Below are 10,744 nucleotides of genomic sequence, written 5' to 3'. Positions count from 1 at the left end.
CTCTTGCTCGAAAAACAAAAAAACAAAATTAATGTACATAATTGAACGATGAAAGTTGTTTATTCGGAAAATACGTTTCCTATTACAACTGAAATTCTGTACATATATTCTCTTGCTCGTAGAATATAAAAACAAAATTAATGTACATAATTGAACGATGAAAGTTGTTTATTCGGAAAATACGTTTCCTATTACAACTGAAATTCTGTATCTAGGTACATATATTATAAGAGTTTTATTTTGATCCTTAAAACTTGGACGGATGTGCGTTATAATATTCCATTTTATTTTATTTTATTCGTTTTTTTTATTAATATATTTTTTAATAATATTTAAATTTTATAACAATTTAAAAATATTTTTTTCTTTAACAAATAATTTGATTTTTTAATTTCTATTTAATTTCTATCAATAAATACAAAAGAAATTTAAAAAAGAGATGTTGAATTGTTTATGAAAGAAATAATATAAAAAATTTAAGCATTTTATATATATAATGTATGCGTATATATAATTTAATAATACACCAAGCATTAATAACGTAATATTTTTACAAAAAATGATAAATAATAAATTTCTCGTTTACATTTTTGTATTAGGCATCTCGAGACCACGTCAATCTGTCGGCAGTCATAGCCTACCTACATCGAGCGACATAATCTCCAGTGTTTTGACGTCCGTTCCAGAGATAGGAAGTCACGAAGGTCTGACTAGTCTGTCTGCAGTTTGGTCGGAGCTGGTACTGCAAGATATCGCTGCTACAGTGCACTCGGTGGGTCCCGAAGATGAATGTTGCACGGGCGAGCGGCGCCATCCGGAGTGCTACGAGATGCGCGACGAGAAATTTGGTTGCAAACGCTATTGGCGATCGGTACCGAGTTTGACAGTGTACGATTGTCAATTCGAGACGAGAGAGCAGATGAATGGCGTTTCGGCGTATCTGGATGGTTCTGGCATCTACGGCGTCAACGATGACAAATTGCATTTGTTGAGAACGTATGAGAATGGCAAGGTTGATTTGAGCGCTTGCGAACTATGTAATCAAACCGATCGAGATGCGCTTCACTTGCTGCATCAGATTCTCCTGCGCGAGCATAATCGCGTAGCGGAGAAACTAGCGGAGGTGAACATGCATTGGGACGACTCGAAAGTGTTTCTGGAGGCGCGTCGCATTGTCGTTGCGCAGCTGCAACATGTCACCTTCAACGAATACATACCGGCGATATTGAGGGAAGCTGCGCTAATCGAACCAGAGCTTAGACCGCTCGCGAACGGTTTTTATGCCGGTTACTCGTCGTCCAACAAGGCAGGCACGTATCACGCGGTGGCTCTAACAGCTCTGCGTGCTCTCGTGTGGACGCGCGCTGGCAAAAAAGGCAGCATCGAAGATCATATAACTGCGTCGGCCAATCGTGTTGGTTTCGCAGCTGCGTCGGATGCGGCTGTTTGGTCCGTGCATGCGGCGCGAGATCACGGAGTACCTGGATATGTCAAATTTCTGATTGATTGTTTGGGAGAGAACATTAAGGTAAGCTCGATGACAAAATAAAATTTTTCCATGCGTTATTATCTTTTTCTTTTCTTTTTAATTTTTGATTAAACCTTTAGTTAATCGCAGGTGAAAAATTAAGTCTTATTCCGAAATTTTTTTTTCAACTTTCTCTAAATGTTTTCCTTAAATCTAATAAAATTTAATACATCCGCATTTTCAGTTATTTTTTATCAATAAATTTATAAAATATAGAAAATAATTTGAAAAAATTAATTTTGAGCAAAATGTTATCTCCACAAAAATGAAGTAATCATTTGAAAATTCGCTTCTGCACAGATCGAAAATTTCACAAATCTGGCGCGAGTAATGCGATCCGAGCACGCGCAGCTGCTGAGCCGGATCTACATGAATCTAGAAGACGTGGATCTTATTGTGGGTGGAATCCTGGAAACTCCAGTCACTGGTGCCGCGGTCGGTCCAACGTTTGAATGTCTTCTTAAGAAGCAGTTCGTGACGATAAGAAATTCCGATCGCTTCTGGTACGAGAACGATATTCCGCCGTCAGGATTGACAGCGACGCAACTAACCGAGATTAGGAAGGTGTCTCTTGCTGGCATTCTATGCGCGAATACGGATATTCGCAGGATACAGCCAAGAGTGTTTATCCGGCAAGATCCATATCTGAACAGCAAAATCAATTGTGAACAGTACGAATCGTTGAGTATCGCGGCGTGGATGGAGGAGCCATTGCCACTTCCTGTGATGCAGCACAACTCGGTAAGCACGAGCACATACGAGCCGACGCGATCCGTGCCGGAGATTAATCCAGAAGTGCTCGCTGCAGCGGTGAAGAGAGCGGAGGAAAAGTTGATTAAGCGTAAGCAGCTAGAATACAATGCTTGGCTAGAACAGAAAGTCGTTGATCCGAAATCGGCTGCCGGAACCGCGGCCAGCTTTTCCAAGGCTAACAAAGACGCTTTGCTACTCGCTAATTCATCCATCATATACGAATTGGCCACGAACGAAATTCTGAACAGCGTGCACGGTCTTGAACGCAAGAAGCGCCAAGTCTTCGACAATACGGAGAATGTCCTGGGATTTCCCAACGCAAACGAATTCTCCGATTTGCTGCAAAACGTCGACATTTCCGGCTTTCTGAATCATCATCACAAACCTACCAATCACGAGGAGGTGCAGTGTCCCGTAGACGACTCTCCATGCGATCCTACTACGCCTTACCGGACTCTATCAGGTCATTGCAACAATTTGCGTAATCCCAGTCTCGGTAAATCGTTGACGACCTTTGCTCGTCTATTGCCACCCGCTTACGAGGATGGCGTTTCTAAACCAAGAAGCACTTCCGTTACCGGCGCACTGCTACCGAATCCCCGAGTAATCTCCACCGTAATTCATCCCGACATCTCGAATCTGCACAATCGCTACACGTTGATGGTGATGCAGTTTGCGCAGTTTTTGGATCATGATATAACGATGACACCCATACACAAGGGCTTTCAGGAATCAATCCCCAGCTGTCGATCATGTGATTCGCCACGTACCGTTCATCCCGAATGCAGTCCGTTTCCAGTACCGCCGGGCGATCACTTCTACCCCACCGTGAATGTTTCATCGGGCGCACGTATGTGTTTTCCATCGATGAGATCGCTGCCGGGCCAGCAGCATCTGGGACCGCGCGAACAAGTGAATCAGAATACCGGTTTCCTAGACGCGTCGGTGGTTTACGGCGAGAACTCGTGTATCTGTAATATTCTACGTGGTTTCAATGGCCGTATGAACATCACGGCGAATTCGAGACGCGGTAGGGACCTGCTGCCACAATCAGCGACGCATCCGGAATGCAAAGCCCAATCGGGATACTGCTTCATCGGCGGTGACGGCCGCGCTTCGGAGCAGCCGGCATTGGCTGTCATGCACACTATGTGGGTGCGTGAACACAATCGCGTGATGGAGGGCCTGCGGCAGGTAAATTTCCTCTTTCTTTCTTTTTACCAATGTTTATCGGGATTTGACAAATAAGAAGAATCAATACTCATATACACATCATACAACTTTTGTCTAAAACATTTTTTTGAAAAACTTCTCCTTTTCGAGATATTCGCGTAGATACATTAAAATGGCCTACCCTGTATATAGACAGCATATATAATCTATATATATAATAAAATGTATATTGTAAATTGTTTATCTTTTTTCTGAACTAATATTATATAATATCTATTAAACACAGGTGAATCTTCACTGGGACGGGGAAAAGTTGTTCCAGGAGACGCGACGCATCATTAGTGCTATGCTGCAGCATATCACATACAATGAGTTTCTGCCGAGGATTCTCGGCTGGAATGCCGTTAGCTTGTATGGTCTCAAGTTGCTGCCTCAGGGTTACTATAAAGAATACTCGCCTACTTGCAATCCCAGTGTGCTCAATGAATTCGCCAGCGCGGCCTTCCGGATCGGCCATTCGTTGCTACGGCCGCACTTACCGCGTATGGACCGCAACTATCAGAACATTGATCCGCCCATTTTATTGCGCGATGGATTTTTCAATCCAGACATGCTTTACCAGGAGAATATGATAGACGAGATGATATGCGGCTTAATGGCCACGCCGATGGAAACATTAGATCAATTCATCACCGGCGAGGTGACCAATCATCTGTTTGAGCAACATGGTATACCGCATTCCGGCGTGGATCTGATAGCCCTGAATATTCACCGCGCCCGCGATCACGGTTTACCGTCGTATAATCACTATAGAGCGCTCTGTAATCTGAAGAAGGCAACCACGTTTGAGGATTTGTCCAGGGAAATGGCGCCGGAAGTGATAGCTCGTATGAAACGCATATATGCCTCCGTGGACGACATTGATCTGTTCCCAGGTGGTATGAGTGAGCGACCACTTCAAGGCGGCTTAGTCGGGCCCACCTTCGCATGCATTATCGCCATTCAGTTCAGACAATCGAGGAAATGCGATCGTTTTTGGTATGAGACCGATGATCCAAATATCCGCTTCACTGAGCATCAGTTGGCAGAAATCCGCAAAACCACCCTGTCCAAGGTGATGTGCGAGAACATGGACCATCAAATGGATATGCAAAGGGCGGCATTCGACCTACCCAGTAATTTTTTGAACCCGCGTGTACCCTGTAGCTCCATGCCCCATATGGATTTTTCCGCCTGGCGAGAGACCAGACATGGCTGTCAGATTGGTGGGAGAAACGTCGCTGTTGGCGAATCCGGTTTTCCCACACCTTGCACCAGTTGCGTTTGCACTGCCGAAGGCGTAAGTGTATTGCCCGGATAAAAACAAATGTATACAATTTTGTTTATTTCAAATTTCAATAATCGACAAACGAGAAAATAGTAGCCGTTTATATTCATAATAATGAAACACGATAATTTAAATGAAAGCTCCTTTTTCGCGAACGCAGGATGTCGGATAATGATTGATAGTAGGAAGAGAGCCAGTAAGAGTCAAAATCGCGTACCAAAAGATTCATGTCAATTATATATATATATATATATATACGCAGATAGGTCGTTGTAGACGACATCTCAGTCACGTATTATTGATGAATGCAATAAATGGATAGGATCTTCGTTCAGCATCGAATATAGACGACGAAAGAGGAAGAAATGGATAAATAAATAGAAATAAATATAGAAAGATCCTACGAGGAAAGATGTTGTATATATAATTGACATATATATATATATATATATATAATGTGGTTGCTCGCTAAATGTGTTTTTTTAACGAGATATCTGAGGGTTTATTTCATCTTTGTCTACTTTCAAAACTTTGCTATCATTTGAGTCATCATCCTAATCGTTAACAAGATAAGAACTAAAACAGAACCTAAAAGAGATACAGATTTTTTTCTCATGTTTCAGACGCAATGTGCCTCGCTGAGGGTCACGGATTGCAACCAACTTTTACGAGAAGCTTCTCGAGAAGCGATCTTGCGCGACGACGTATGCACCGCTCAATGCGGTTTCGTTCTAGCAGCCACGGAGACTACCGCGAGGCTACAACAATTTACCACGCCCAGTAGTCCTGGTTTTCCCGGTTTTCCGCCGCATACGAACAACTTGAGAAGTTCGCCGACGCCGGCTTCATTCAACGGTTTTAAACTGCCCGATCTTTCGCAGTTTATTGGTTGAGTCAAAAGAGATGGGAAGACTTAAAACTCGTCGTAACTCGTTTACTGATTATTGTATTGTACGCAAAAAACACACTGCCTCTTTCTTTTAAGAGACTGTACGACAATGCGATCCCAAAATATAACCGGTCGGTCGTGCTCAAGCTCAATACTATAAAGAAAAGAAAAACTTAAATACAAGGAGAGAGGGGAAAAAGAGAAAGAGAAAGAGAGAGAGAGAGAGAGAGAGAGAGAAAGAGCGGGTGAGCACGTCTTGAATGTAACGCAAGAAATTTATCGAAAGATAAAGGATAGAGTACCTGCCGGAGTGTAAATATAGATGATAAGGCGCAAGTATTTAGTTTAGAAAGTGGAGAAAAACGAGATCGCATCGTCGAAAAACAAAAGAGAGCGGGAAGACAAACGTACGGAATGAAACTTTTCAAACAAAGAATACTGCGTTAATTGACCGTATAAACGAGCAATGAACAAGGACTCAATAAATTATTGTGTAGTATATTGTGGTAATGTTACCGCGAAAACTAGGATCGAAAAGGTACGTATAGGACATATCGGATGGTCGCGTAATGTCATGTAACATGTACGCGGCATGTAACGTGTCGGCGCCGCTTTACATATTTTGATATAGATGAAATCGGCAAAATCGAAAATAAAAAATGGAAAACATTCGTTTTGAACTTGTCTTTCTTTCTCTCGTTACATCTCTATCTAATTTTGTATTATAATAATGTGAAATGTATAATGTTAATAAATGTTAATATTTCTTTTTTTTTCGTCGTTTTTCTTGTAATATAAATAGCGTGATATAAATATCGTGCGCGCGTGTGCCTTCACGGATCTTAAAGTTTAGTCTTTTAGACTTACTAGCCTGAAATAAAACGCAAGTTCGGTGAAGGCCGACGACTATTTCCTAAAAAGATGCGTTATTTACAGAGTATTCATGGGGCATAAACAATGACCCATAAAAAAAATATTTAACATGTTTCATTCGCAAGAGATCCATCCACTCGGCCAATTTTGGTCCAATTGGTCTCTTTATAGACTTTTGAAAAATGTTCGGATATTTTCTCGCTTCTCTGAGATTTTACAGTTTAATTGGCAGGAACTTCTTGTTTATTATTAACCATGGCGGCGTTTTCTTGTATCGCAGGCGTCTGCTCTATGCAACGCCAAAGTCCATATGTTTTGCCAATTATCGTCTGCCATAGTCTCAAGGTACCATCCTCGGATCCGCTGGCATACAATTCACCATCTGGTGAAAAGCGTACACAGTGCACAGGTCCAAAGTGTCCCTTGAATGATTCTAAGAACACGAATTTTATTATATACAATTAAATTTATCATTTTATTAATAAGAATTGCAAGATTTAAAAACGTGACAAATCTCACCTAGTTCTGCACCTGTATTATAGTCAAACTTGTACATTTTAAAGTCTTCCCCACCACAAACAAACATATTACAATCCGGATGCAAGCTGGCACTATTAACTTGAGTCGGAACCGTAAATTCTTTTATCTTAGTTAATCTGATAAAGAAATTTAAATATCAAAAAAATTTATGTTTATACGAGAAAATATATCATTAATTTTCATTATTATGACAATGTCAATAGATGATGACAATAGAGAACGAACAATTTAATATCGTTGTTTGTACAATAAAGAAAAAAATATACATACTCTTTACTATCCCAGAAGGTAACAATATTAGAGTGAGTTGTAGTAATAATGCTACCATCCTTAGATACCTCCATGGAACTTGGAATTGCAGGAAAATCTAATCTCTTAATTTCTTGCCCACTATTTCTGTCCCATACTCTCAATGTCTTATCATCTGCACAAGTAATTAAGGCAGAGTTATTATCGAAGAAAGTGACATGCCTAATACCACTTGTGTGACCTGAAAATATCTATAAAAGAAAAAAGAATTATATTTCAAGTGTTAATAATTGTAACACTGTTACTAGTTTATGTGACATTATTTACTTGTGGAGTTGCTTCTGGTTTATTAAGATCATAAATGCGTATGAGCTTTTCATAAGAGCCAGTACATAGATGATTGGAATCTGTACTAAAGTTGACCGATTTAACGATATGTTTGTGCTGAAAAGAATGGATTTCTTCTCCCTTAATTGCATCCCAGACTTTAGCATTGAAATCGGCTGCACCAGTTGCAGCTCGAGTAGCCTGTGGATTTAACGCTACACCCCATACTGCCCCTTTGTGTCCTACAAATGTACCAATCCAATCTCCAGTGTCACCTTGTCGCAACATAGGACTGCCATCTGGAAGAACGTCATGCTCAAAAATATTCCATAAAATATATATATATATGTATTATAAAAGTAATTTTATTTATCACAACTAAATGTATCATTTAATATAAAATATGTAAACATGTGAAAGAAAATATTTTTAAGTTAGTCTATTTTCGAATAGATTCAAAAATATAATTTATAATGTATATACACAATTATTATATTATCTATATTATCTATATTACATGTATACTACAATATATAAAATTTAATATCTAACAAAAACAAATTTTGCAAATATATGTTTTAATTTTTTACGTCATGTAGATAAAGGATAGAGTACCTGCCGGAGTGTAAATATAGATGATAAGGCGCAAGTATTTAGTTTAGAAAGTGGAGAAAAACGAGATCGCATCGTCGAAAAACAAAAGAGAGCGGGAAGACAAACGTACGGAATGAAACTTTTCAAACAAAGAATACTGCGTTAATTGACCGTATAAACGAGCAATGAACAAGGACTCAATAAATTATTGTGTAGTATATTGTGGTAATGTTACCGCGAAAACTAGGATCGAAAAGGTACGTATAGGACATATCGGATGGTCGCGTAATGTCATGTAACATGTACGCGGCATGTAACGTGTCGGCGCCGCTTTACATATTTTGATATAGATGAAATCGGCAAAATCGAAAATAAAAAATGGAAAACATTCGTTTTGAACTTGTCTTTCTTTCTCTCGTTACATCTCTATCTAATTTTGTATTATAATAATGTGAAATGTATAATGTTAATAAATGTTAATATTTCTTTTTTTTTCGTCGTTTTTCTTGTAATATAAATAGCGTGATATAAATATCGTGCGCGCGTGTGCCTTCACGGATCTTAAAGTTTAGTCTTTTAGACTTACTAGCCTGAAATAAAACGCAAGTTCGGTGAAGGCCGACGACTATTTCCTAAAAAGATGCGTTATTTACAGAGTATTCATGGGGCATAAACAATGACCCATAAAAAAAATATTTAACATGTTTCATTCGCAAGAGATCCATCCACTCGGCCAATTTTGGTCCAATTGGTCTCTTTATAGACTTTTGAAAAATGTTCGGATATTTTCTCGCTTCTCTGAGATTTTACAGTTTAATTGGCAGGAACTTCTTGTTTATTATTAACCATGGCGGCGTTTTCTTGTATCGCAGGCGTCTGCTCTATGCAACGCCAAAGTCCATATGTTTTGCCAATTATCGTCTGCCATAGTCTCAAGGTACCATCCTCGGATCCGCTGGCATACAATTCACCATCTGGTGAAAAGCGTACACAGTGCACAGGTCCAAAGTGTCCCTTGAATGATTCTAAGAACACGAATTTTATTATATACAATTAAATTTATCATTTTATTAATAAGAATTGCAAGATTTAAAAACGTGACAAATCTCACCTAGTTCTGCACCTGTATTATAGTCAAACTTGTACATTTTAAAGTCTTCCCCACCACAAACAAACATATTACAATCCGGATGCAAGCTGGCACTATTAACTTGAGTCGGAACCGTAAATTCTTTTATCTTAGTTAATCTGATAAAGAAATTTAAATATCAAAAAAATTTATGTTTATACGAGAAAATATATCATTAATTTTCATTATTATGACAATGTCAATAGATGATGACAATAGAGAACGAACAATTTAATATCGTTGTTTGTACAATAAAGAAAAAAATATACATACTCTTTACTATCCCAGAAGGTAACAATATTAGAGTGAGTTGTAGTAATAATGCTACCATCCTTAGATACCTCCATGGAACTTGGAATTGCAGGAAAATCTAATCTCTTAATTTCTTGCCCACTATTTCTGTCCCATACTCTCAATGTCTTATCATCTGCACAAGTAATTAAGGCAGAGTTATTATCGAAGAAAGTGACATGCCTAATACCACTTGTGTGACCTGAAAATATCTATAAAAGAAAAAAGAATTATATTTCAAGTGTTAATAATTGTAACACTGTTACTAGTTTATGTGACATTATTTACTTGTGGAGTTGCTTCTGGTTTATTAAGATCATAAATGCGTATGAGCTTTTCATAAGAGCCAGTACATAGATGATTGGAATCTGTACTAAAGTTGACCGATTTAACGATATGTTTGTGCTGAAAAGAATGGATTTCTTCTCCCTTAATTGCATCCCAGACTTTAGCATTGAAATCGGCTGCACCAGTTGCAGCTCGAGTAGCCTGTGGATTTAACGCTACACCCCATACTGCCCCTTTGTGTCCTACAAATGTACCAATCCAATCTCCAGTGTCACCTTGTCGCAACATAGGACTGCCATCTGGAAGAACGTCATGCTCAAAAATATTCCATAAAATATATATATATATGTATTATAAAAGTAATTTTATTTATCACAACTAAATGTATCATTTAATATAAAATATGTAAACATGTGAAAGAAAATATTTTTAAGTTAGTCTATTTTCGAATAGATTCAAAAATATAATTTATAATGTATATACACAATTATTATATTATCTATATTATCTATATTACATGTATACTACAATATATAAAATTTAATATCTAACAAAAACAAATTTTGCAAATATATGTTTTAATTTTGAATGATATTTACGTCATGTTGTGAATATATTCTATTCTATAGAAAATGTTTCAAAAAGGATAAGGTTTTAAGGATTAAGATTTTCTTTTTTTTTTAATTACTTTTAATTCGTATTTCTCTTTTTTTTGTGTTTTGTAAATATAATTATCATCTTGTGTAACAGGTAATGCTATAATACAAGTTACTTATGTAGGGA

The 10,744-nt window shown here is 38.2% G+C and overlaps 3 protein-coding genes across 4 annotated transcripts in view; 1 reads left to right on the top strand and 2 right to left on the bottom strand.

The window, feature by feature from the left end:
* The window catches only part of LOC115240676, a 37,108-nt gene extending 31,355 nt beyond the window's left edge, over window positions 1–5,753 (top strand). For both annotated transcript variants that reach the window (XM_029815970.1, XM_029815971.1), the window contains 4 exons: window positions 600–1,528; window positions 1,829–3,475; window positions 3,741–4,793; window positions 5,405–5,753. In XM_029815970.1, coding sequence (XP_029671830.1) covers window positions 600–1,528; window positions 1,829–3,475; window positions 3,741–4,793; window positions 5,405–5,674 — 3,899 coding nt within the window. In that variant the 3' untranslated portion in view covers window positions 5,675–5,753. The remainder of the gene's footprint in view (window positions 1–599; window positions 1,529–1,828; window positions 3,476–3,740; window positions 4,794–5,404) is intronic.
* Window positions 5,754–6,343: 590 nt separating this feature from the next.
* LOC115240681 (serine-threonine kinase receptor-associated protein-like) lies at window positions 6,344–7,998 on the bottom strand. Its single transcript, XM_029815979.1, has 4 exons — window positions 7,660–7,998; window positions 7,354–7,583; window positions 7,063–7,199; window positions 6,344–6,976 (listed from the first exon to the last, which is right to left on the bottom strand). Exons 1-4 carry the CDS (start codon window positions 7,945–7,947, stop codon window positions 6,765–6,767), a joined length of 867 nt encoding a protein of 288 aa, XP_029671839.1. The 5' UTR covers window positions 7,948–7,998; the 3' UTR covers window positions 6,344–6,764.
* A 647-nt stretch (window positions 7,999–8,645) lies between these two features.
* Window positions 8,646–10,744, bottom strand: part of LOC115240680 (serine-threonine kinase receptor-associated protein-like) — a 3,343-nt gene continuing 1,244 nt past the window's right edge. Inside the window, exons 2-5 of the mRNA XM_029815978.1 lie at window positions 9,962–10,260; window positions 9,656–9,885; window positions 9,365–9,501; window positions 8,646–9,278 (exon numbers count right to left, since the gene is read on the bottom strand). Of these exons, the coding sequence (XP_029671838.1) occupies window positions 9,067–9,278; window positions 9,365–9,501; window positions 9,656–9,885; window positions 9,962–10,260 (878 nt within the window). The 3' untranslated portion in view covers window positions 8,646–9,066. The remainder of the gene's footprint in view (window positions 9,279–9,364; window positions 9,502–9,655; window positions 9,886–9,961; window positions 10,261–10,744) is intronic.

Source organism: Formica exsecta, unplaced genomic scaffold (genome assembly GCF_003651465.1).
Source record: "Formica exsecta isolate Colony F162 unplaced genomic scaffold, ASM365146v1 scaffold443, whole genome shotgun sequence".
NCBI lineage: Eukaryota > Metazoa > Arthropoda > Insecta > Hymenoptera > Formicidae > Formica > Formica exsecta.
The sequence above is the reverse complement of the archived record's forward strand: the minus strand, read 5'-3'. Positions and strand labels throughout refer to the sequence as shown.

Coding starts and splice junctions, on each gene's coding strand:
- LOC115240681 (XM_029815979.1), bottom strand. CDS start 7,947: ATGTTGCGACAAGGTGACACTGGAGATTGGATTGGTACATTTGTAGGA. Junction 7,584..7,659: donor AACCAGAAGCAACTCCACAA/GTAAATAATGTC, acceptor TTTCTTTTATAG/ATATTTTCAGGTCACACAAG. Junction 6,977..7,062: donor TAATACAGGTGCAGAACTAG/GTGAGATTTGTC, acceptor TCGTGTTCTTAG/AATCATTCAAGGGACACTTT.